Consider the following 27,195-nt stretch of genomic DNA (forward strand, 5'->3'; position numbering starts at 1 on the left):
ATTCAAGGTCATACAGAGACCTGACTGCCTCATGTCCCTCCCGCTCCAGCTCCAGTGATCCTCAGAGTGGCTTCCAGCACTGTCAGCACTGTGGTGGCTCTAAAGAGGGACAGGTTCCCTTTCCAACGTACAGCTGGTCACACTGTCTTGGGTCTATTTTAAGTGTCTGGGGAAGAGGATGATGGTTAAAAAAATAAAGTTAAAGAACAGTGTCTTCCCTGGGTTTGGGGCTTAGACACAGAAAGTTGGGTCCTGGGAACTGAACTTACAGCTCATATGTGCCAGCCTCACTGTGTGACCCCTGAGCAGCCTTGCCTCTCCAATCTCTACTTTCTTATTTGTTTAGGAGAGCCTTTAGGGGGATGCAATCATGAAAAAATAAAAATGAAACACATCTTATAAAATAGTCGTGAGGCCCATAGCCTTCTCTTGGGCCTGCCCATGATCCCAATCAAGTCAGGAAAACCATTTAGCTCAGAAACCTCAGACCTCAGCCTCTCTTTTCTTCATCTTCCTAGAACAGAGGAAATGGATCCTCAAGGCCTGACTCCTGCTGGGGCTGCATCAGAGGTGGGCACACACCAGTCACTCTGGGGTCACTTGCAGTTGGCCAGACTGATATCAGTGGGAAAGGCATGTATGTCAGTCAGGTCTGTGCCTCAGTTCTGCTGGTCCTCCTCCCTGGGGCCAGAGTATGTCCCAAGGTCTTCCCCTCCAGCCCCAGCATGTGTACAGACCATACTTGATGCAGCCAAGAAGCATCATGGCTCTCTCACCCTTGATGTCTGGATAGGAGGCTCTCTGAAAGGCTGTCTGGATGACCTTGGCTGTCTCCTGGTTCACTGGACAGAGCACTGAGCAAGAGGCTGTGAGCTGGGCAAGCCTCACCTTCAACCAGCCCACCCTGGACCACTGTTCAACCTCTCTGGGACGAGGCCTCCCTGCAGGGAGTAGGCCCCTGGGTGGGAGTGAGAGGGGAGTCCTCAGGAAACATGGAACCTCTTCGCCCGATCCTGCTCACGCCCCAAGCTATACCTTCCAACACTTAGGCACTTCCTGGTTCTAGTCAAAATGGCAGCCCCAAGCTCCAGCTGCAATGAACCCCAGCTGTTCCTAGACCCCTAGCGCCCAACACAATTACTATGGAATGTTCTCTATGGATAAGGCAACTTACCCTCCCCGTATCCTCATCAGGCTGAATCCCAGAGGGATCAGAGGGCTAAGGTCACACAGCAGTTAGTGACTGATGCCTGACTCTGGCCATAGGTTGGCTTCCATCACCAAGGACACACAATCTCCATCTTTGTCCCTAACTCCATTCCCCCCAGCTTCTCTGAATTACAGATTGACTAAGGGTCCTGAGCCAACCATGCATCTGGCTATTTGAAATCTAGCAGGGAGCCACAAACTTTGAATGTGCAGTCAGAGGAGAAAGGGGAGCCCTGCCCTTCACCCTGCTATCACAACTCATTCCTTTCTCTCCACATCCCTCTCCTCTTCCCACCCCTCTTCCTCTCTCCCCCCTCTCTCTCTCTCCACCCTTGCCCCCCAAGCTGCCAAGGTGCAGCCCTGCTCCACTAGTGGCTTCTGACCACAGCAGAGGTCCCTAAAGAGAGCCTAGCTGGACAGACAGGTGGGTACTTACAACCAGAAGGGCAGACTTGGTGACACAGCACACAATTTCTGCCTCATACACAGTGCGCTGGAACAGTCACAGGTACTTCCTAGCAGGGCCAGACTCAGGAGCATGGCAGCTAGCATGATGCTCCAGCAGCAATGGCCAGTGGCCCGGCTGGACAGCCTGGGCTCCTCTATATGAGTTTTCCCAGTCCCCGTGAGGTTCTTTGGGGAAGCAGGTTCTTTTTCCTGTCCCTAAGGATCTACCTCCTTCCTATCTAACACCTCCTCCTGGGATCATCGTGGATGTATGATCGGAGCGCCCCATGCTCTGTTCATCAGCCCTCAAAAACACCAGCACCCTCCTATTGTACTCTTCCTTGAATTTATCACCCCTCCCTCCTTAAATAAGCTCAGCTAAACTTTATCTCTGGCTGGCCACAAAGAGAGAAGTCAAAAGACAATGGGCATTAGTAATGGCTTTCCCGATACCCACAGTGACCTAAGCTGGGGGTTTGCTGCTGCATGTCTAAGGGACAGATGAGCATCTCAGCTGGTAGGGACCTGAATACCAATCTCCCCTTCATTGTTTTCTGAAAGGCCAAGGACCTCTGATAGCCTAACAGTGACTCTCTGGAGCATTCAAACCGTACCTCGGCACCCACCTCCCCAGCTGCCTGCACAGCCTGCACTTTGGGATACACCAGTTAAAGAACACTGAGCTCTGTCGCTTACACCTTTATTGTCTTGAGGATGAGGATAAGGCCCAGAGAGGGAAGGGAGCTGGCACAGGCCATAGAGCAGTTGGTGGCAGCCTCTTTTAGACATTCAGGTCCTGGGTCTACATCTGTAAGAGATTTGAAAACCCCCATTACCATCTCTGAGGGGCTGGAGCATACCTTAGGCCCCTATGCTGCTTCCCTCCCCTTGCTATTACAGTTCTTGGAATCAAGCTTTTCTGGATTTCTGAATCACTAGGGTTGTGAAGCCTCTATGTTCTTAGCCCCAGGCAACAGACAAGGAACCAGATTGTCCGTCTGTCTGTCTGTCTGACTGTCTGTCTATATGTCTATCTCTATATCATCTACCTATCCAACTGTCTGTCTGTCTGTCTATCTCTATCCCTATATCACTGTATCACATCCAGGATCATGCTGACTGTCCTGGAAGCCCCTCAAAGCCCCATGAGACAAAGAAGGAGTTCTGTTCCCAGTGGAACATAATGGGGAAGGTACAGCTCCATCCAGAGTGCATACTCCACAGGACAGGTGACGGGGTCCAGGGTTCGGTGCCTGCCTGCTCATTTCAACTCTGCCCCACATTCTCTGGGATAATAGCAGGAGCTACCAACTACAGTGGAGGCTGGATATGCCCCGACCTCAGCTACTGCAGCCTGTTTCCCATGGTCAGAGCCCACTCTGGCCACATCCTTTGACCGGCAGTTGACACAGCATCGTTCACCTTGGAAGAGTTCCGGTGGTTCTGAAAATTCTCATATTTATCATATTATTTTAAAAATACAATTAGAAACTGAGAAATACAGCTCAGTTGGTGGAATGATTCCCAAGAGTTCGTAAGAGCGGGTGTGATGGCACATGCTTGCAATCTTGGCACTTGTGGGGTAGAGTCAGGAAGATTAATGATTAGAAGTTCAAGGTTATTTTTGGGTTGTATAGCAATTTTAGGACCAGCCGGGGTTACACAAAACCCTGTCTGTCTATCTATCTACTATCTATCTATCTATCTACTATCTATCTATCTATCTATCTATCTATCTATCTATCTCTATATCATCTATCTGTCTATTTATCTATTTATATGTCTATCTATTTACCTATCTATTGGCTTATAACTACCTGTAAATCCAGTTCAAAGGAATCCAATAACTCTAGTTTCTGTGAATACCAACACATGCACACACCTAGATCTACAGGCGGATTCTCATTCATGCTTAGACACACACAGATAAATTTAAAAATAATAAATCTTTTTTTTTTCAAAAAGAGAACAATTCATCTGTTAGTCTTTCCACTCCAAACCAAACTTATCTGATAAGGGTGTGTGTGACAAGCCTTTAGCGCCTCTGCACATTTATTCAGTGGAGGTCATATTTCTACCTCTTTGACCTAGGTAGTCATGTGATTGCTCCCTGCATGATACTCCCACCCCCCACGGGTCGGAGAGATCTTGCTAGAAACCCCCCCCCCCACACACACACACACTAAGTGATCAGCATATTTATCCGGGATCATAGCTGAGGTGTATCTTCACACAGTAGGCTCTCAGGTACATAGCACACGGTAAGTGCATAGCAAATGCTGGTTGAATTGGGTGTGAACTGGCAAGCATGACAGCTCACTCTTCATACATATCTTACCCCATCCTCATGATAACAGTATGAGGGTTATTTATTACCTTCAACAATCTGAGCTCAGGGAGGTTCCTCCCTGACACACCAAAAGACATCACAGGGCTTAAACCCCAAAGGTCACATTCTGCAGTCATCTGTATGCTGCTGGAAACAGTCATGCCCCATCTTCGAAGAGCAACCACCATGGAGAAGGTCTCTAACACACTGTGGGCTGTGGGTCAGGCTTCCCACAGCTCTCTCACACTTCCATCTAGCTGTCTCTGGTGGTGAGCAAAGTATCTGCTGACCACAGAGTGGCATGTTCTCCCCAGCACAATCCCCACAAGTGCCTGAAACAGGAGAAATTGAGAGGTGCAACACCAGTGACAGTGCCCATGTGGCCACTGTGAGCCTCGGTTTTGTCATCTGTCAAGCAAAAAGATTGTCCTCCCTGCATTTTGATCGGTACACTTCAGGCCAATACAAGACTGTCTCAAAAGATGTGGAGCCAGGTGTGGTAGTGCTTGTCTTTAATCCTAGCACTTGAAAGATAGAGGCAAGCAGATTTCTTTGAACTCAAAGCCAGACTGGTCTACACAGTGAGTTCTAGGCCAGTCAGAGCTTGATGAGACATTGTCTCAAAGTTATATAGATATCAAGGGAGGCAGGAGGTCTTCCTTAAGATGACACCTGAGGTTGTCCTCTGATCTCCAAGTGCTTCCAAACACCCACATATAAAGAAATAAAAAATAAATTTGAAAGAGAAAGCTAGTAATGAATTTCTTTCCTGAAATAAGTGTTGGCTATGAGGAAGAATGTGGGCATTGGGGAGGAGGAAGAGGAGGCATCAGGGAGGAGGAAGAGGGGGCATCAGGAAGGAGCTAGAGTGGGCATCAAGGAGGAGGAAGAGTGGGCATCAGGGAGGAGCAAGAGTGGGCATTAGGGAGGAGGAAGAGCAAACATCAAGAAGGAGCAACCTAACCTCTTAACCTAACCACATCCATGTCAGCATGAGTGCAATTTTGAGTGTTCCTATGTGTGCAAGAACACATGCACATGTATGCATATGTATATGGAGGCCAAAGGACAACCTCCCACTTTTTTGAGATAAGGTCTCTCACTAGCCTGGAACCCACTAAGTAGGCAAGTCTACTTGGTCATCAAGTCCCTAAGATCCTCTTGCCTCTGCCTTCTGAGTGTTGGGCTTACAAGCAAGTAGCACCCATTCCTGGATTTGTTTTTTGTTTTGTTTGTTTGTTTGGTTTGGTTTACTTTAGTTCTGGGAATCAAGCTCAGTATTTTGTCTGTGGGTTATTGAATCTGTGGTGCTATGGGTAAGGACATAGTTTCATTTCTATAAACCAGAGAGCCCAGCCCCAGGTGTGTGTATGTTGTTCTGTAGAGAACTTACTGGCTGGGTTTGGCAATGTTCTGATCAGGCCCAGGGGCTTAGAAAGAATGATGGATAGCTCCATAGTGCCCAGTGCAGGACCTCCCAACAGGGACAAGACTGTGGAGGAGCCAGAGGGCTAAGCCAGCCCTGCTCCCTGGCGTTTGTACTTCAGGAATCCAAGCTGGCTGGGCCAGGGGCACCCTTCCTGGCATTCCAAAGGATCCAAAGCTGCCTCAAGGTTCTAACCCACCCTATAACAAATCAGTCTTTTTTCTGATCCCTGGGCCTTCCAGAAGGTTCATCCAGGGATCACTGGACAAGGCAGAGGACTGAAGGAGGTCAGGAGAGATGGAGATCAGACAGAGAGATGCCAAGATTTCTGGAGTCAGGCTCAGAGCTACCCTTACCTACCAAAGTCCCAAGAAAATGGGAGAGCTGGGGCTGGCTGAATCAGCTTCTGCCCAGACACGGTCTGCCCTCTGGTGACTGGTGGCCATCTTTGATTCCAGGCAAGCCAAATCCCTTACCATAATGCTGAATGTGGAGAGAAAATTACTCCACTTGCCCCCTCCATGGCTCTATTAACAGCAGCCACCCATGATACACACCTGACACACTCTGTCCACATGCCTGCCCAGACAGACATTTGTATGCAGGAAGCCTAGTGCACGTGTGTGTATAGTATGTCCTTGTGCAGATATGCACATGCCAACTACATACAGACACTCTGAGAAATCTGGCTGTGGGGCACACTGACCATTAGCAGAGCAGACATGCAGTCCCGTAGCACACACCCCGACACACACATCATATAATCATGGTGTCCGCAGAGACCTTAAGGGGTAGTGAGTGTCTCCCGTCAGTAGTCAGTCTTACAGGAGCCTCAGCCTGGATGGTTGCCTTTCTGCTTATACAACTAGCTTCTGTTTGCTTAACTTCTAAAAATGTTTCACTTGCTCTTTGAGTTAAATGAATTTTAAAGGGAGAACTGTATGTCCTCACTTTAAGCCAAGAATACATTTATTTAATACCATAAAAAAAACCCACAATAAACAAACGTGTCTTTCATCCAGCTTGCCCTGCACCTGTGCCACCAGGGAGACCTTTAGAAGGCACACGTGGCTTCCCTGGAGCCTCGTGAGCTCGGTATTGGCAGAGCTAGTGTCCCGTGTAGAGAATGTCAACCTGTGTGGAGACAGGATCTTGGAGGCAGTGTGAGTTTCCTTAGGCACCCTGCTGGATACTAACAGGTCCTCTTGTGTCAACTCTACTGTCCTGTGGAAACAATCCCAGGCCAGCCCCAGCCAGCTAGCTGTCATTAGAACAACTCTCTGCCTTTCCACTGTCTTCTGCCACTAGTACCAGGTGGTGTCCCAGTGCCCCTGTTCCCAACGCTGCCCATCAGCCTCAGTCAGCACTCTTTGTTGTCCTCTGCCCTCTCTCCATGAGCTGGCTCTGAGTAGGTTTGCTGTACCCTGCTCCGTGAGGATGCAGCAGGCCTGATCTTGATATCCTTTGTCTGGCCATAAGGGAGCTACACTAGGAAATGCACTCTCCAGTGACTCTTGAGAGCATAAGAACCAGCTGGAGAGACGGCTCGGCAGTTAAGTGTTCATACTGCTCTTGCAGAGGACCTGAGTTTGATTCCCAGTACCCATACTGGGAAGCTCACAACTATCTGTGACAACACCGCACCCCCTCTTACACACACATTATTTTTTAAGTTTTTTTTTTTATAAAGAGAAACACAAGAGTATTCATGACTTAAGAGCTATGGTGCTGGCTGATACAGTCTCTGGGATTGTTATTGTCAACCCACCCACAGAGGGAGGAAGGGGAGGAAGAGTCTTCACAGGTCAGTGAAGACACATGGCTTATCGTTCCTCTTCCTTCTTAAGATCCAGCTCCACGGAGTACACCACCATCAAACTCCACTGCTCTTCCAATGGCCCCAGCCTGCCTTAGCTACTTTAAAAAAAAAGGATTTATTTATTTTATTTGTTTAAGATTTATTTATTTTATTTGCATGAGTATACTGTAGCTGTCTTCAGACACACCAGAAGAGGGCACTGGATCCCATCACAGACGGTTGTGAGCCACCATGTGGTTGCTGGGAATTGAACTCAGGGACCTCTGGAAGGACAGTCAGTGCTCTTATCCGCCGAGCCATCTCTCCAGCCCCCCCGCACCCCCCCCACTACAACTTCTTATTCACCACTGATACTGTCTCACGTGAGCCGTCCTGCCCTGTCTCCTATCTCATCTCCCGCCTCATCTCCTATCACTTCTCTTGACTCAGCCTTAAGCATAGGCTATCATGAAAGATTTGTGTCATGTCGGGCTCTCTCCTGCCTCAGGGCATTTGCAGCTCTTCAATCTGTTCAGTTTCCTCGGGGCTTTCCTGGACCTCTGTCTAGTCTCCCCCTCCCCCCCCCCACCACCAAATCACTAAATCTATTCCATCTATTCACTAAATCACAATTCCTCTTCCTTCCATATTCTGTATCTACTTGCACTCTTGTGCAATCTCTATTGGCTTACCAGGAGGTAAACCCCGAGTGGCTTGACCAGTGATGCCTGCTGAGTGTGGGTAACACCGTGCATATATTTATGCTCTGGCCAGTCAGCTGTGGCCCCCACACCTTGATATCTGTAAGCACCTCTGTCCTTCAGGTACACAAACTTTCATGTACTGGATGCCATGTGCTTTGCCAAAGGTCCATGCTGAAGACTTGGTCTCCAGTGCTGGTGTTTATAGAGGTGGGGCCTTTGGGAAGTAACTGAACCATGCAGGCACTAACCTTACTGGTGGACTAACCCACGGATGGATTCCTAGCTTACTAGGCTGCTGGAAGGTGATGTGAACTTTAGGAGGGAGACTTATTTGGAGGAAGCTGATCCCAGAGCAGCGAGCCCTTTGACAGTTGGATATATTTTATCCCTGGCTTCTTTCTTAGTCTTCTCACTTTATTCTTTTTCTCCTCTGTCCCTCTCTCCCTCCTCTCTCTCTTCCTTTCCCACTCTCCTCCCCCATCTCCCTCCCTGCTTCCTGGACTTCACAAAGTGGGCATTTCTGCCCTACATACTCTCTGCCATTGTGTTCCATCTTACTATAAGCCTGGAGATGACAGAGCCAAGCAGATGTAGTCTGAACCCTGTCCCACCCCCAGAAGTACTTCCTTCTGATAAATTTAATTTCTTGGATATTTTCTCACAGGCTGATTGACATACCTCCTCTCCAGCCAAGGTAATGAGGGGAGACATCTGCCCATCTTGAAACCCTTCACCATTTAAATCCTCTGATTCATTTAAATCTTTTGGGTTGAGACCTGTATCTTCCTACAGACTCCAGCCTAGACGGAGAAATGTTAGCCTTTGAGGAAGACACCACACATATTTTGTTCTCAGACACAAGCAAGGGAAGAGCCCCTGATGCAACAAGTGTCCCAGCCTGCCAGGCATCCTGTGTTGGTCAACATGACACACGGGGACAAGGAGTTGAGACTGCAGTAGTCCAGGTACCGCCAGAGAGGTAGAAGTAGCTGAGGTGTGGGGTGTGTGTGTGTATTGTTGTCCTGGGCTTTTGCGCTCATGGCTGGGCAGGTCTGCCATGGAAGGATCTCAGGCAGGAGCTAAGGCTGCAGCCTAATTTCTCCTCTCTGAGGAGACCTGAAGCCCGTGAGCTAATTGAGTGGGCCTTCCCAGGTTAGGGAGGACCACCGTTGATTGAAAGGCACCTGGCTGCAAGCATTCTATGTGTACAAGCCAGACTGCACTGTTTATGTGTTTGGAGACCTAGACTCAGCCGGGCTGAGTTGAAGCAGTCCGATTCTCTTTTGTCAGCTTGACACTCACACACATCTCCTTAGGCCATCCTTAACCTCCAGATAAATGCAAAAAAAAAAAAAATCACACTTCCTTCTAGAATGACAGTTATTCCTTGTGCAGTGGGAACACACAGACCTTCTCTGCAGAAGGATGTGCAGAGTCCCTGGAAATGGTCTCTTCATTCCCTGAGGAGCTGGGGCTTAGATTCTTACAACTATTAATTAGTATCTTATGATAGGTGATAAAGGGTAAGAGGGGGAGGGAAACAGAGGGACGTTGATGTGTCACTTACAAGTTCCCACCAGCTGCTCACAACAACACAAGATGTACACTTGACAATGGTGTTGCGCACACGAAGCTGGTCACATGACTGCACGTGATGCTTTCCTCTTCCTCCTCCACCTTCCATTGTGCTGAGGGAGCACCATGACCACGGGGGTTTCACTCCCTGTTGAGGAGATCCAGTTCTTTCTAAGTCCTGCCTGAATTGAGATGCGATGGCCCCTTTGAAAGGGAGAGAGTACGGAGACATGGCTTCCATATCCCATCTTCCCCTCTGCTTCTGCCAAGCAGCCCAATTCCCTCTCAACAACCAGGATCTATTACTCCAGTCAAGAGAGTAGCTTCCTTTTTGTCATTGCAGAGGCACAGGGGGCCCAAAGCAGCCAGGCCATGTCATGCTTAGCACCCAGGTTAATCACTCACTGTTGTGGGCTAATTAAAGTAATTGAATTGCTCCCTACGCTGTTGGTCTGTTTCTGTTGCTACAGCTGAAGACTACAGCCTGATAGTTTGTGAAGAGTAGACGGTTCTGTAGCTCACAGTTTAGCAAGCTAGGGGGCTCAATGTCAAGGTGCCAGCCCCTGGTCAGGAGGGCCTTTGGTTACATGATAATATGGAGGAGGGCCTTCATATGGACAGGACTGGGAAGCTATAAACTGGAGTCTACTTCAGAAAGCCACTAATCCTCTTTCTCTTTCAGACCCAGGCGCTGCGGAAGCTGCGGGTTACCATGCAGACATGGCCAAGTCCAAGAACCACACCACACACAACCAGTCCCACAAATGGCACAGAAATGGCATCAAGAAACCCCAGTCACAAAGATACGAATCTCTTAAGGGGGTTGACCCCAAGTTCCTGAGGAACATGTGCTTTGCCAAGAAGCACAACAAGAAAGGCCTGAAGAAGATGCAGGCCAACAATGCAAAGGCAGTGAGTGCACACGCAGAGGCCATCAAGGCCCTTGAGAAATCTCAGGCCATCAAGCCCAAGATGCCAAAGGACCTCAGCCACAAACTCAGCCGCCTGGCTTTCATCGCTCACCCCAAGCTTGGGAAGTGGATTCGAAGCTACACGGCCTAGGGTTGTAGGCTCTACCAACCAAAGCCCAAGGTTCAAACCAAGGCAGAGGCCGCAGCTCCAGCTAAGGCCCAGGCTTCAGCTCCAGCCCAGGCTTCCAAAGGTGCCCAGGCCCCTGTGAAGGCCCCAGAGAAAAGGCTCCTACCAACATGAAGACAGATGGACTGCCGTGACACACCTACCCACACAATATTTGCAGATGACCAGTGTCCTATGCTGTTTTTACAAATAAACTCAAGATCTGTTAAAAAAAAGAAAGAAAGGAAGGAAGAAAGAAATAAAGGAAGGGAGAGAGGGAGGGAGGAAGGGAGGGAGGGAGGGAGGGAGGGAGGAAGGGAGGAAGGAAGGAAGGAAGGAAGAAAGGAAGGAAGAAAGCCATTAATCCCATCAAGAAGGCTCCTCTCTCATGACCTCAGCTAACTCTACCTCCCAAAGCTGTCACACCCAAAGACCATCAATATATTAATTTGGAGATTGTTTTCAACGTGAAAATTGGGGGGGGTGGGAAACAGATTCAGAACCTATCACCCACCAATCTATGTCCATCCAGAACCTCAGAGTGCATGCTTTTATGGAAACGGGGCATTTTCAGTTTTAAATCCAATGGCTGGTATCCTTATAAGACAACATGAAGATGCAGAGGCACAGAAAGAGGGGACTGGGCTTGGTGACGATGCAGCAAGAAAGGGGGGAGAGCATCCGGTTGCTGGGACACTAAAAGGTCCAGAATGGATTTTCTATCAGAACCCCAAGCTATGAGCACCTGCCAACACCTTCAGACTCCAAGCTTCCAGAACTCAAGAATGTCTTCAGGCCACCTGGTTTGGGGGTTGAGGTTCTTACGAAGTCCTAGGGATCTTATATACTCCACATGATCTATGCCCTCTAGACGCTGGGCCAAAGTACAAAGGTTTCACTCGGGCAGAGTCACTCTCAATCCTGGCTGATTCAGTACATACAACCCCTCAATGGATGTTGTCCCCACTTCGCAAGGCACTGCCACATGGTGGCGCCGTAACTGAGTCCACAGAAGGCCCTTCCACAGCTGCTTCAGAATACAGCCTTCCCTAACAAATCATCACGAGGCATTGCAATACAACACAGGCACGTGTCCTCACAGTTTAATGAGTGGGAAATAGCATCAGCCAGGTCAGGTCGTGCTTGAAATCTCCATGATCGCTTCTTGCTCCTTCTGGCCTCTGATGCTGCTGGTGATATTCGCATTATTCGATATTAAGTCCAGCCTTTGCCTATCTTCGTAAGACTGTCCTCCCTCAGTGTTCAGATTTTCCTGCTCCTAGAAGGTGGCCCAGTATGACTTCATCGTAACTAGATTGTCTCTATTTATACTCCATTTCCAAATCAGGTCACGTTCATAGGTGCTGTGTGGATATGTTTTAGTGAACACTATTTGGTCCAGTGTAATGGGGAGCAGGCTAAGGCAGCAAATCCCACTGAGTGTCGACCCACTGACCCCTGCATGCACTGAGGAGGTCCTTATCGGAAGTGGTGCTGCACAGAATACCATGAAGACAGGATAGCATCGGCATGAAACACTGCACAGAGAAGACTGCTCTCCATGCAGTCACAAAGGACTTGGTAACCATCCTTGTGACTGGCACACTGAGCCTGGATGATATCCACAAAATAGGTCCCTCTGTCCACTTTCTAAAAGCCTTTCTGTGGAGCTCGCTCCTTAGTGAGAATTCACATAGGACACAGGTACCATATCTCTGCCTGTTCAGAGGTCCACCTACATGCCAGGGCCCCTGTCACCAGCTTCTCAATCATGTTCCTTAGAGTCTTTGACTAACCAGGTAAACCACCAGCCTCAGCCCATAACCAGCATATACAGAATTGGCACAAACCACAATATAATTGATATATACACCACAGTATAATTATGAACAAGGTCTAATCAGTATACACTTGTGGTTCTGGCTATTTCTCTTCCCCCAAACATATGATGCCATTACCTAAAGTTCTGCCCACAGGAAAGAGTTCCCTATACCACTGCCATCTCTCTGGGATGAGACAGAGAGAGAGAGAGAGAGAGAGAGAGAGAGAGAGAGAGAGAGAGAGAGAGAGAGATAGGGTACTAGTTAGCTGTCCTTTTCCAGGTGCTGCTGCCTTCATAGCATACAAAACTATCTTCGAGGCGGGTCTGTGGGCTCTTCCTCTGCCAACCAATCATAGGGAATTTGCATGAGGGCTTAGGGGCAGACTGAGAAAGAGGGAGTTTATTAGGGGCGAGGACCACGGGCATGGGACCTTCTCATAGACACATCACTTCATTTTGATGAGGAATTGATACTTGAACAGTCCTCTCTACCACTGCAGACTCCATAAGCATCAGGGACCATTCCTCTGTAATACACTAAGGCAGTCCCAGCATGTTTCCTCTGGTAGAGGCCATCTTTGGGTCCATGTTCTTGCCAACCAGTTAGAGCCCTTCCTAACCCCTTGTGCCAGAGCACTGAGTCAAAGTCTCTGCTTAGTGGGAGCACATCAGAGAACTGGAGGTTAGCTCACTTTGTATTTCTGCCACCATGGCCTCATCTGTCACATCCAGAAAACACCAGAGAATTCATGCACTGGTTTCTGGCAGTCTCTGCCTATAGTTACCCAGGCATGAACTGTTTTCAGGACAGATGCAGCTTTAAAGTCACTCACAAGGAACCTGGGTTAGTGACAAAAACCTCTAGGCTCATCCTTTCCTTTCTCAGTTGAAAGAGAAGCTAGTGACATTTAGGTAGGAAATGGGGCCACACACGGGCACAGTTCTAGTCACCAAGAGCTTCTGCAGCCTCACTGCCTCATCCCTTGCTGGAACAAACAGCCCTTTAGGAAAAGAAGTATTTGGGTTACTTAAGAATCAGCAGCTGAGCCGGGCAGTGGTAGCGCACTCCTTTAACCACAGCACTTGGGAGGCAGAGGCAGGCGGATTTCTGAGTTTGAGGCCAGACTGGTCTACAGAGTGAGTTCCAGGACAGCCAGGGCTACACAGAAAAACCCTGTCTCGAAAAAACAAAAAAACCAAAAAAACAAAACAAAACAAAAAAGAATCAGCAGCTGAACTGTTGATTCTCCAGTGACAAAAGACACAGTAAACTTGCCAGGACAATGGGAGTCTCTGCCACAGTCATTCATAGCAAAACTTTATTGAACAGAAAACCCGGCAAAGGTTTTTACCTCTGCCAAGTCGCCGCCTTCGGTTTAAAGTTAAAGCACTGCATTTTAAAAAGCAATTATACATAAGTCTCTCCTAGAAAAGTCCTGCTAACATGTCTAGCAATTCACTGATTATATAAAGTAGTACACTTAGTGTAATTTGAACATTCCAACAGGAATCAAATCGAACCAGCAGAACCGTTTCTGCATCTATGACGTCCATGTAGAGCACACATGCACACACATATATGACTTCCATGTACAGCACACATGCACACACATCTGGGGAGGTGCTCGGGCAGAACATGCGACCCTGGGCCTTCTGCTTACAGTGCCTATGAAACTACATACAGTATACATTAAAGCTCTTCAGAATAACGACATGAGGGGCCCTGTTCAGTTTGTACCATGGCTTCATGTCTTAGTTTGTGCTTTTGCTTAGCACAGAAGCACATCGTCATCCTGTGGGTTTTCAATGACTCTGTCGAGTCCGCGCCAGGGGAGGAAAAGGAGCTGAAGCCAGCCGATCCAGTCCGAGCTGTCAAAGCCTCCAGCGACAGAGCACAGGGGCCATCAGTTTGCTAGGGCTGGTGGGCCTTCTGGAAGAAGAGAGGCAAAGAAAGTCTTGAAGACTAGCCATGCTGTGCTCATAAATGAGGGGCTGGTGTGTTCAGGGTCCAGCACTTCACGGTCTGGGGGGAGGCGGTTGGGGTCTTCCATTTCAGGGTCCATACCTCCCTATAGGCAAAGACACAAAGAGAAAAATGATTAGGGTCTAGAGAAACACTTATCCTGAAATCAGGTCAGGGTAAGGCCTGGTGGGCTGACGATCCCTAGGGATGAGTCCTTGGCTGCAGGAGGTACCTCTCCAATTCTAAGGCACATCTGCAGTTGACCTTCCATAGATCTGAACACTCCTCTTGGCCAGTGCCAGAGGAAGTGACCCTCAGTTACTATCAAATAGTAATTAACTTTACTGCACGCTAACCAGCCCCCTAATTTGGGCCGTGCCCTGAGCTAAGAAACCAACCTGGTAACTCAATGTCCTAAAAGCAAACTACAGAGGCAATTTCTGTTATAAAGTATATCCTTCAGGATTGTGCATTAATCTGCCTTATGAAGAAAACCTATTCTGAGATACGGCTATGTACCCACTCAATTGGAATGACTATCCACCAGCAGTTCCCATAGTTAAAGTATACTGTTACATATCTCATTCTCAAAATGTGGGTCAACCTCCCCCATCATTACATATGCAAAAATTCCAATTGCCATATGCCTACATAGAACATTCAAAGTCTTAAAAATAGCTGCCACAAGAATAACTTTTATTTTAAACCATAAAATACGTGGCCTTAAAAAACAGCAAATCACTAGTTTACAAGTCTGAAGGCTCAGGACTAGAGCAGGCAGGGCAGCGAGTCCTATACCTGGAGGTTATTGTTGGGGTCCTGGTTGGCAGCTTCCTGAGGCGGACCGTCATCCGGGAAGTTCTGAACTGGCCTCTGTCTGAATGGAAACCACCCAACGTGGTGCCTTTGAAGAAAGCAGATAGGTACATCTCAGCTAAGTCACTGTGGGACTCACACAAGAGTCTCAAGGCCCCAAAGCTTATGCAACAGCACCTGCACAGCAAGCCTGTCAGCCCTGAGATCCTCTCAGGCCTCTGGTTCTTAAATGTAGGGTATGTGTTTTATTTGCTGCCAATAAATAACACGCAGGATGTTGCTAATAAATGCTTATTGATATGAACTAAACCTGGCACTTTAAACCTCAATGGAGCCAGGGTATAGTGGCATGGGGCCCAGTAATCCTGTAATCCCAGCCCCCTGGGAGGCTAAGGAAGGAATCGAAGTTCAAAGCCTGCCTTGGCTACAGAATGAGGTCAATGCCATTGGCCAACTCAGCAAGACCCTGTTTCCAAAAAGAAAAAAGGAACAAGCTGAAACTATAACTTTGTGGAAAGTACCCACTTTTTATACATATATATATATATATATATATATATATATATATCACCTCAATTTGGTCATAGAAATATTTGATTCTAGAGATAAAAATGTTTGATAAAAGGCTTTAACTGGAAAAAAAATCTAACAAAATTCAACTTTTTTTTTTTTTTTTTTTTGGTTTTTCGAAACAGGGTTTCTCTGTATAGCCCTGGCTGTCCTGGAACTCACTCTGTAGACCCAGGCCTCGAAATCCACCTGCCTCTGCTTCCCAAGTGCTGGGATTAAAGGCGTGCACCACCACTGCTCGGCAAAATTCAACTTTCTAGACAAAATATTAAGAATTTTTGTGCTTCTTATACTTAAAAAAAATGAAATAAAATCCATTTTTACTATAAAGGAAAATGTCCTTCTTTCCATTCTAACCAGAGACCTATCTATCCCTCTAGGCCAAGCTTTCTTGGGCTGCATCCTCGCTGTGAGCTCTCCTGCACACTGCTGGAAACTTTGAAGCCTCCCTTGCCACCTACTCAACCACAGACCAGCCCTCCAGCTGGGACATCCTTCAGAAACTGCCAAATGTGTCCTGGGGGAAGATGCAGAATTATCTCCAGCTGGCAGCTGGAGCAAACACCAAGTGTGTAATGGGTCACTGGCCCTTCATGGCTGCAATGGCAGTCTGAACTTTGTCCTGCAAGGCAGCTGCAGCCTGATAAAAAAACACTCTGTCCTTCTGGAAACGAATACAACCTCTCATGCTCCAGGACGGCTCTGTACTGTACTTCATGAGCCTCACGGGCCATTTGTCCACTGATGCAGACGATGAAAATACTCTTCTTTCGCTATCACAGGATTTCTGCATTCTGTGTTAGCACTCCTTGAACCGAAAGTGCCAGAATGACAGAATTTAAACACATCTCCTTTAAGGGCCACAGACTAAGAGAAAATATCTGTACTCAAGTGACACTATTGTATCATTTTCAGGAAAGGTAAAAAGAGAACCCATGTGCTTACAGGTACATGACCACGGTGGCGCCCATGACCATGAGGAATCTGCTCAGGGAGGAGTAGAAGTAAAGGATGCTGAGGAAAACGGAAAACGTCGCTGCTGAATACGTCCAATCCAACCAGTCTCGGTTTATCTCATCATCTTCTTCCACCAGAGGGCCACCTTGTGCATTCATCCGCAAGTTCTGATTGGCTCCGGGATTAACAACCGCTTGAGCAGCTGCATTCTGATTGGCCGGCTGGTTTTCCGCCGGAAACTGGTTGTGCATAGGGGCTGGAGCCGGTGTAGAGACCACAGGTATTTCTTGTGCACTTGGTGTTGGGACAGAAGCTCCTGACGCAGCCGTGGCAGCCAAGCTAAAATAAAAACAGAGGCAGATACGGCTGAAGGCAGGGCGTCATGGCGACAGGGCTCTCTCGGCAGGTTAGGCAATACTAAACATAACCTCTATAAAGTGTCTTTTCTAAGAAGAGCTCTATGGGCAAAGCTTATCTGGAACTAATTCTATATCAATACACAAGTCTTGACGTTGCTATCATTTCCACTCTACTACATCCAGAACCACAAAGAGCAGGGTTCTAGGAGTCAGGAAAACACTCCTCTCTCCATTTGGCACTTTTCCCAACAGCCACACCCACAGGAGGACTCACTATTGCATGTAGTACTGCCTTGCATAGATCTGCTGGAACCAGGAGAGCTGCAGCCACCCATAGGTTGTGTAGCCAGAGAAGCCAGGCCCGAGGCCTTGGAATGTCTGCTGGACAGCTTCAGGCCTGGACACAGATTCAAACAAAAGAACGTTTCAAGTTGGTTGAGGATGACGAGCTGAATGCTAAGTTATAGTCAGCAACAACAGCCAAAGAGACAGGACAGACGTCACAACAGACAACTCTACAATGCACCCTGTATGTCGAGGACAGCAGCACCGTGGAGCATCAGATCCCATGGGAAACAAGAGCCCCTTCCTGCCCTGGGTTCTCATTGTGTTGGCAGGGAGATGCTGCATGCTTTCTGCACAGCCGTGCGAACAGGCTACTGCTTCCCTTCTCAAGCCTCACTTGGGACTAAATCCACTGATCATGCTTTAGAGAAGAGTGCCCGAGCCACACAGCCAAGTCCTTCCAGAAAGAAATCTGCCGTCCTCCCTGCCCCAGGTAAGAATCTACACTGTGGCAGTTCTGAGTGCCATGACAACCCTCCCTGGGTGTTTACTGATCATCTGCTATCCCACACAGGTTGATAGATACCCATCAGCCTTGTAGAAAGATTCCACCCTAATTTGCAAAGAAAACCCAAGTACAGCTCTGAAAACTAGGGGACTTGCACAAGCTCACAAGCCAAAGGAACAGGCCTGGACTTTCAGACACATTTGTGCTGTGCCAGGGTCGCCTCTTCAGGCATGCGCCAGCCTTCCCTTGCTGGCAGCAAGCATATGAGAAGCTAAGAGGCTGTGTACTTTCCCTCCCTGCTCCCCTTTCTCTGTGTAAGTCCTGGCTGTCCTGGAACTCCAACTCAGAGATCTGCCTGCCTCTGTCTCCTGAATTCTGGGATTAAAGGCATGTGTCCCCACTGCCTAACAGGCTATGCAAGTCTTATACAACTAGGACAGGTCAGAAAAGGATGTGAGAAGAGAGAGGGGAGTCCCACAGTCCAGAACCTGTTACGTTCCTTATTAGGTAGGAATCAAGAAACCTCAATACAACTGAATAAATACTGCGTAGAAATAAATGCTTCTGTTCCTAAAAAAACATCATGATAAGAATGTCCAGAACAACAAACCATCTTGTGTTGAGCCAGAATGTTCTTGACCTGTAGTTTAGGTTATTATAATACTTAGTCCCTCTTATCCCTGAATCAAATGATATACCTCAAAAACTTATTTCATTTATGAAAGTAAATTCTCCAAGAGGAAAAAAATAAAACAACTTGTATATTTGCATTTTATGGTTAAACTCTGCCTCGTCGTTAACTTTAAATCTTGTCACAGATTATGTCCTTTGAGCACTGTAACTTAAGAAGCCACAAGGACAGGCCTGTGTCCAGCTAGGAGTCACTGGAAGCCATCCATTTAGGGGTTAAACAACCTGTGATTTTGTCTCATATACCAACTTTTAAAAATATATCCCAAGAGATTAATATTAAGAAAAAAACCCATGAGGTCTTTAAAGTGAAACCATTTTGTACATCCTGAAGCTCAGACTGTACCTGTATAAACAAATCTTATTCATTTTTCAAGAAAGGGTTTCTCTGTGTAGCAGCCCTGCATGTCCTGGAACTTGATCTGTAGACCAGGCTGGCTTGGTTTTTCGAGACAGGGTTTCTCTGTGTATAGCCCTGGCTGTCCTGGAACTCACTCTGTAGACCAGGCTGGCCTCAAACTCAGAAATCCGCCTGCCTCTGCCTCCCAAGTGCTGGAATTAAAGGCGTGTGCCACCACTGCCCGGCTAACATACTTTATTTTTAAGTTGACACAAATGAAGTACAATCCTGTTCTTCATGGACACTCACCTAGAGATGTTCTCCCATCCGGAGGGAGAAAGATTCCGAAGAACTTCCCTTTGCCGTAAACCATCACTCGAGGAATCCCCAGGATGCTCTGCCTGATTAGTGCTGTCCAGCTGCTCTGTGGAGTCAGCACCCTGAATTAAGTAACACAGATGTCAGAACAAAGGGCCTGATGCAACTGTTTGCAATCAAGCTAAAAGAATTATTTTGCTACCAGTGGCTTATATTCCTAACCCTACCCCACCCCTCAACCTGATGTAATAAAGTTCAATGTTACAGAAAAAAAAAATTCTGATTTTGTTCATTGAAACAATTTTGAACACACAGATACTAGGGCTGAGGAATGTAACTCAGTGGTAGAGCTCTTGCCTTACCTGCTGCATGAGGCCCTGGGTTCAAGCCCCAGCAAAAACTCTCTCTCTCTCTACACCACACACATGCACACACACTCACACACACACACATACACACATATATACACACATACACACACACACATGCATGCACTAAAAATAAAAATGATAATCCATGTTTTTCTTTACATGGATCCTAAGAATAACTACTGTTCTCAGGAAAATCTTCTGAATGCAGCTATCGTTACTGAGAAAGCTTCCCACTGATGCTAAAATGTATGGTGTTAAACCCAGCAGGTCTGGAAATCAGATGTGACAGACAAGATGTACACACACCACTAGGCAGCAACACAAAGGAAAGAAATTTTCCATCTGATACTTAGAAGTTGCAGGAAATACAAGTGAAATACAAATTTAACTCAAATGCCACACTAGAATATGTAGAGGGCACACACATAAGCAAATATTCTCAAGAAGAAAAGCAAATGTGCTTCCCTGTCAAACCAAAGTCTTTAGAGATCATGTGATGAAGACTGTGGTCTTTTCCTACCCAAGTAATCATGAGAGACATTTCTATAGGAAATATGTTTACCTTTCTACTCCTTATAAAATGAATGTTCCTAGCCAGGTGGTTGTGGCACATGCCTTTAACCTCAGCACTCAGGAGGCAGAGGCAGGCCAATCTTTGGGAATTTGAGGCTAGCCTGCTCTACAGAGTGAGTTCCAGGACAGCCAGGGCTACATAGAGAGACTCTGTCTTGAAAATAAATAAATAAAGCTCCTTAGAGAAATGTGTTCATTTCTGTAAACACCACCTTCACATGCCATTCTGGTGCTGTGTTCTGGGCACACAGTGACCTCAAGTCAGAGGTGTGACTTTGCTTTTGCACACGGCAGGCACACAGCAGTCTGCTTACCACTGCACGCAGTTTTGCACTGTACTAAGAACACAGCCTCTAAGTTCTGGCATGCCGTGGGGAGGAAACCCTATAAAGTCTCCCTTAAGTTTTTCTCAACTTCCTTTCTCCCTCCCTTGATAATCGGAAACACAAGTAGCTATTATCATTAAAAGATTCCATACCTTTGTGCGGGTTTCTGGCATCTTGGAGGGGTTCTTCACATTGCACACGAGGTGCAAAACATGCCGCTTTTCCTGCTGAATTAACAAGAGACACCTCAGGACCCAAATTCAAACAGCCAGTGCTTGACAACACCCCAAGGCAAGCACTAAGGACTACAAATACCTTTGGAAGCAAGTCTTGGAGACACTGGTGATCCAATAGCAGCTTCCCAGAATAAATTAACCTCTGGTCCTCTGGGCGCTGATCGGAAATGGAAAGAAAAGCACTAGTCAGCACAGACCCCAAGAATTATTTCCCTCGACACCACAGGGAGACGACTTTTTATTTATTTATTTTTAAAGTTCTCATATGTAAGACTTTACTTAGAAAGTGCTTGACTTTAATCTCAAATATGCAAATAAATTTGGGAGGCAAATGATCCCCTAGTCCCTAAGAACTATGGCCACACACCTTACTTCTTACTCAGAGGGAAACTGCTTTCTGCTACTAAAAACACAAATTGTATTTAGGGCTTCGGCAGCAATGAACTCTCAAGCCAGAGAAAACTCAATTATCTTTGGTCAGTCTTCACTCATACCACCCAAGGTTACCTGCTGCAAGAATCAAGATTCCAACCCACAGTCTCCTCTGTACCAGTGACTTTAAAGACACAGTCCATACACTTTTATATAATTCTCCTTTCTAAAATCTATTTTTAAATTGTTCTTAAATATATTTTTTAAAGTATGTACTTAAAAGCACTGGACTCAAATAATGGATACCAGCCTGCACAACAGAATAACCCATTAAGCAAAACCTGGAATTAAGATGTTCCTTCCAAACAGCCTGAGATAATTAAAAAAACAAAACAAAACAAAAAACAAAACAAAAAACTGAGCATGTGTCTAGACTCTCAGCATGAAGGTAGCTCAGGAAGATGAGGTCAGAATAGGATATGAAAGTGCTGCACGCAAGTCTGGCTAGAGAGACCTTATCTCAAAATGCTGGCTCCCAAATGACCAGGAAAACTATCCACCTGGGCATGGTGGCACATACCCACAAGCCACTTGGGTGGTAGAGGCAGAAAGATCAAGAGTTTGTGGCTAGCCTCAGATATATAACAGGCTCAGGCTATTCTGTGTGAGGAAGACTTGCCTCAAAACACCCCAAACAATGACAGCAAAAGCTTCATCTTCTTATCAACATCCATAAGGACTTTCTGACACTACACCTAATACGAAAGCATATTGGATGCTGTGTTCCGATGTTGTTTGGACTGATTTATTGATAAATGTCGTACACACCAATTTGCAAAATGTTATCTTAAATGTGAAGCCAACCACCAGCAAATGATAAAAACCGAACGGACACTCTGTCCTGTCCTGGAAGGCCAATTTGAAAATAAAATGTTAACCAAATAACTATTATTAAACTATTATCATCACCTGATGATAAGTACTACTACAGAAAAAAATATGAGCATGCTTTCTTCCTTAATTTCTGAGAGACTCTCACTATGTATAGCCCAGTCTGTAAGACATGCTCCTTCTGCCTTGGCCTCTCCAATGACATATCACAGAAGCACACCACTGCATCCATTCCCAGTTATTTTTTTAAGGTATAGATTTGCATACCCAGGAGACCCGTATTTACGATTTTAGGTCTTCAAATCCAAGGAGCCCAATGTTCCTCACCTGAGGAAAACAAGGCCTCAAAACAGTTTTTTCAAATGATGCAACCAGACATGACAAGAGCGTCATTTATGCACCTAACTGCCATCTCCCAACAAGGACTCCTGGTATCTTGAAAACAGCTGCGGAGATCCTGTGGACTGCCTTGACCAGTTCCAGAGGGCACTGGATCAGAAGCTTACACCCAAAGTGATAAAGTTCCTAGCCAACTCTAAAGAAAAAGTCTTGTTTACATTCCCAACAACTCGGAACAAAAACAAACTGAAACCCACGCGCCACTGCCGGTTGGAGTTCGAAGTCCCCATCTGCAGCCACCCGATTGCCCTCTCCTGTTTGATCCAGAACTGCACTCGTGGACACTTACATAACATCAGAGAACAAAGTAAATACAGGAAGGTCCAGAGCACAGCCTCCATCACGTGGCAGGGACCGGAGGGGTGGGCGGGGCTAGGGAGCTGTTGACAGATGTGTCAACCAAAGTGGGGGCGGGGGGGGGAACCCCACGAAACAAGAAAGTCTCCTAACTGACCCAAGGTTGTCGTCAAATCAGACTTAGGGCTACCCCAGCTGCTGGCTTCGTTTCTCAGTCATCCTTCGCTAAAAAGTTAAGGGGGCTCCTCCCCAAGACTAAGTGCTGGGCGACAGGGAGGGGCAGCCAGCCAACGGAAGGTTGCAGGAGAAGAGCCATGTCTAGCCTCTGGGCGTGGGACCATCAGAAGTTGGTGACTGGGCACGCACCCCACCCTCTAGCCAATGGCCCAAGCTGGCACCTATACTCGTCTGTCCTCAGTGCACCCAGAAGTCTCGTTTGGCAACATTTACTTTTCTTATTTCTACCCACCAGATACAAGCTGAACTGGGAACATCCAGTCACCTAGTAGTTCGTGGAGGGTCACTGAGACTTAGATGGGGAAATGACTCATTAAGGTCAAATTACTGTTTCCCTTGCTTGGCGAAGGCTGTATACTATCTGGGAAGATGAGGAGGGGGTATAGGGACGTGGGGCGGATGTGTGACAGCCTTGGGAGTTAGGTGTGCGAGAAGGTGAAGTGACGAGAGGTTAGAGGAGGGCAAGCGCAGAGGGGTGGAGGCCCAGAAGAGATGACAGGCGCTGGGGCGAGCAGAGGGGCACAGGGGACGGTCGAGCAGGAAGGAGACCCGCGCCCTGTGATGTGTGACAGGCGAGTTCAGGCAATCCTGCAGGCGTGGCACCCCGGGGTCCACTCACCGGGCGTTCGGGGTAGACTCGGCTCAGGTGGGCCTTGAGGCGACTCACACTCCAACTGCGGTCCCCACTCAGCTCCAAGTCGCGGTGGCGCTGATTGGGGCTCTTCACCAGCAGCGTGACCGGCTCCGGCTGTGGCTCGGGCTCCATGTCTGCGGCGCTGGCGGCTCGACTGCGCTCAAGGATGCCGAACCGGCGGCGACGCAGCCGTCTGAGACCCCACAACGACACTTGGCGTCTTTGGGACACGCGCCCCCGTCTCGGGTACCTTTTATGGGCGCCCCAAATCAGGGCTCCGCAGATAGCGCTCTCTGTGGCTGCCGTCCATTGGCTGAGACAGAGGTCAGTGCCCAACGTGGCCCAATCAGCGCCCGGAGAAAGGCGGCGGAGAGGCGGGCTATGTGCGAGGGTGCGAGCTGATGCAACCCGCCGTGGTTGCGTCATCCTGAGTCCCGACAGTGGCGCGGGAGCCGGTCTTCGGCGGCCATGTCAGGGTGCCCTCTGGGGCGCTGGTCCGGTTCAGGCTCCCTAGCGCGGGGTGCGTGCGGTGCCTGAGACCTGCGGCCTGCCTGACTCCCAGATCAGCAGGATCTGCAAATTGTTCCCTCACAAAGCGGCCCTCCGCCCTTTCTGACCCTAGGCGCCTGGGCATACGTCTGTCCGCTTGCATTTTCCCGGGTGGCTCCGCAGCCTGGCATCCAGGAAAGCATTACGAACTAGCCAGGCTGAGCTGACGCCTTAGAAGCGAAGAGAAACCAGGCCTGTGTTGCTCTGAGCTGAGAGGATGGAGGATTCGGACACTTTCCTATTTGCCTGCACGGTCTTTAACTATGCATCAAGTGTGGGACATGCCCCTTGTTATGAATGGCACTAAGTGCTTCTTGATTGACAAGCCCTCTAGGAGACACTGGAAAGCGTCATCATTTATGAACTAACATCTGCTGCTTTTAAATTGGGGTTGAGACAAGCACAGCAGTGGTCTCAGATACCTGAAACCTGACCAGAGGCCTCTAGTGTTGTCAGTGTTCCAATGTTTCCTCTGAGCTTGAAAAACAAAACTGGCATTGCCCTGACCCATCTTTGTCCCAATCCTGTCGGGACACCTGGGTTTTCAGCCATGTCAGGAGATTACAGAGGTCAGATGGGTGATAGGAGGGACCTGTTCGGGAGATGGTTATGTGAGTTTGCTAACTGTCCCTGCACTTCTTAGCTTGGTTGGGGAGTATTGTTCCAATCTTGACCTTTCGGGTCACATGGCACTCTCTGAGTGTGCATGTGTGTGCATGCACACACACGAGTGTGAATGTGTCTGCATCATCTTTATGTATATCTCTGTCCAATTCCCCCCTTCCTTTATAAGGGTACAGTGGCTAAGGACCTCATCCTAATGATTATCTTTCGAAAAGACTGTATCTCTAAATGTCATCACATCATGGGGCTGAGATTTGAGTCTCTCTGGAGGACACACTGTACCTCACCACTGTTGGGCATTTGCCAGTGAACATGCCACAGAACACCAGATGCTTTCCTTCTCAGGTTTTATGTTGAGGATCATTGAGGCCAGATGTGGTGTTATAAATGCCCGCATCTGGAGGCCGAAGCAGGCCCATCTTCAGAAACTAGAAGGCAGCTAGAAAGGCTCTGTCCCTTTGCATAGAGACTGGCCCCAAGGGCATGTGATCTCTGCCACAGTGATCTTCACATTTGGCTTACTACCCTGTTGTTTCTCTCTTAAAATTATTTTTGAAGAGTTATTCTATTTTTGTGTAAGTGTGTATCTGTGTGCCTGTATGTAGGCACGATGGTACAGAGACCAGAAAACAGTGTCTGAGGTTCTCCTCCATCATTTCCTTGGAGACAGGGTCTCTCCCTGAATCTGGGGCTCCCGTTTTCTCAGCTAGCCTGGAAGCTGTAAGCACCAGCCATCCTCCTGTCTCTCCACTGCTCAGAGCTGGAATCATAGACATTTGCAAGGGCTGCTCCAGCTTGTCGTGTGGGTGCTGGGAGCTGAACTCTAGTCCTCGTGATTTTGAAAAAGTGAACTAAACCCCTGAGCCACCTCTCCTGCCCTACCTTCTCTCTAAGACTCCTTCATAAGACTAATATCTTCATTTTGCTCTGGGCTCCACAAATTATGAAGCCTTTTCTACCTCTTCTGGATGGGGAAAACATAGCTGATTATGATATGGTAGGCTTGCTGGCTAGAAACTACGAGTCAGGGACGATTAGATAAGACAGGCAGAGACCTTGGGGAGACAGCCAGGTGAGAGACACGGGCCTCACTGGCAAATGAAGTGTGCCTACAGAGTGCTTCCCCCTGCCTTCAGGAACAACCCTCAGAGTCCCTGAGATAGCTTGTTTATTTTCACGAAGTACTACACAGGGAAAGGATGGGCTTGATGGTAACATGCTTGTTTAACATTCATGAGGGGCTTGGTTTGAGCCTCACTAGTGTGTGTGTTGGGGCAGGGTCTGTGTTATTGGCTTTACCTTCCATCACCCCAAGAAGAAAAATATATCCAATTTTTTTCTGTCTGGAATTTTATCTCCCTGTGAAAATGCCCTCTCTGAAGGCCAGATTCTGCTTATAGCATGTTTTGACAAACACTGACTTTAGCTCAATAAATTGCCAAGGATAGAAAGATAAGCACAATGTGACCCTGCTCTTCCTGGCCCTACAATTCCAAGGGGCAACAGCCGTGGGGCAGTGATAATAGAAAGACAAAAGAGAATGCAAAAGCCTCAGGATTTTTTTTGTTTTGAATGCAGAGACTCACCGTGTAGCCCAGGCTGGTCTTGAACTTGTGATCCTCCAGCCTCAGCTTCTTAGGGTTACGTGTGTGTGTGTGTGTGTGTGTCTCTCTCTCTCTCTCTCTCTGTGTGTGTGTGTGTGTGTGTGTGTGTGTGTCTGTCTCTGTCTGTCTGTCTATGTGTCTGTCTGTATGTCTGTGTATGAACATAGATATGTGCCAGCTATGGCACTTATGTCAGAGGACACCTTCCACCTCCTTTAAGATGTGGTCTCTTGGTTCTTTGTTTGTTTCTGATGCACATGCCAGCTGGTGGGTGAGCTCCCAGGGATTCTTCTGTCTGTTTCCCATCTCTCCATGGGAGCACTGGGATTACAGACACTAGATACAGCATCCGGCTTTATTCGAGTTCTGAGGATTCAAAGTCAGGTCCTTGTGCTTGAGGGACAAGTACCTTACCCACTGAGCCATCGCTCCAGCCCTCAACTCATTTTTGGAGGGGCTATGATTCATATATATATATATATATATGTATATGTATACATATATATTATATAACATAATATATGTTATATATTATAAGTCATATATTATCATATATATAAAACAATGAGTAGTTAATAACTATGGGGCTAGTTAACTTTATACAGAATTTGTATAGGGCGTGGGGTATAGCTCTGCGGTTAAACTAATGAGCCAAACTGCCTATCTTCAAGCCCAATATTTGCCACTAATCAAGTGTGTGACCTTAGAAAGTTACTTAATCTCTCAGTACCTAATTTTTCTTAGCTACTTAACTTTAATTACTCAAATTTCATAGCACTATTGTGAGGCTTAAGCAGGATGCCATTATTAGGTTCTTGAGTCAGAGTCCGTCATTTAGTGACTGCTCAGTGAATACTAACCATCAGCGTTCAGAGAGCAGCAGTGACTC

The 27,195-nt window shown here is 47.4% G+C and overlaps 1 protein-coding gene across 2 annotated transcripts; it reads right to left on the reverse strand.

Moving 5' to 3' along the window:
- Positions 1-13,677: 13,677 nt before the first annotated feature.
- Herpud1 (homocysteine inducible ER protein with ubiquitin like domain 1) lies at positions 13,678-23,818 on the reverse strand. 2 transcript variants are annotated; one of them, XM_028770435.1, is made up of 8 exons: positions 23,515-23,818; positions 20,779-20,856; positions 20,616-20,687; positions 19,185-19,315; positions 17,327-17,449; positions 16,682-17,032; positions 15,149-15,254; positions 13,678-14,456 (listed from the first exon to the last, which is right to left on the reverse strand). In XM_028770435.1, exons 1-8 carry the CDS (start codon positions 23,659-23,661, stop codon positions 14,292-14,294), a joined length of 1,173 nt encoding a protein of 390 aa, XP_028626268.1. In that variant the 5' UTR covers positions 23,662-23,818; the 3' UTR covers positions 13,678-14,291. The 2 variants fall into 2 exon arrangements, with proteins under 2 accessions (XP_028626268.1, XP_028626267.1); XM_028770434.1 differs by having other exon boundaries at positions 20,616-20,690.
- Positions 23,819-27,195: the final 3,377 nt, after the last annotated feature.

The sequence above is a fragment of the Grammomys surdaster genome, unplaced genomic scaffold (genome assembly GCF_004785775.1).
Source record: "Grammomys surdaster isolate TR1022 unplaced genomic scaffold, NIH_TR_1.0 201, whole genome shotgun sequence".
Taxonomy (NCBI): domain Eukaryota; kingdom Metazoa; phylum Chordata; class Mammalia; order Rodentia; family Muridae; genus Grammomys; species Grammomys surdaster.

Excerpts from the sequence above, each read along its gene's own strand:
- Herpud1 (XM_028770434.1), bottom strand. The coding sequence starts at position 23,661 with ATGGAGCCCGAGCCACAGCCGGAGCCGGTCACGCTGCTGGTGAAGAGC. Across the intron at positions 17,033-17,326 it reads AGGCAGTACTACATGCAATA|CTTGGCTGCCACGGCTGCGT; the intron begins GTGAGTCCTCCT and ends TTTTTATTTTAG. Across the intron at positions 14,457-15,148 it reads ACCCCAACAATAACCTCCAG|GGAGGTATGGACCCTGAAAT; the intron begins GTATAGGACTCG and ends CTTTGCCTATAG.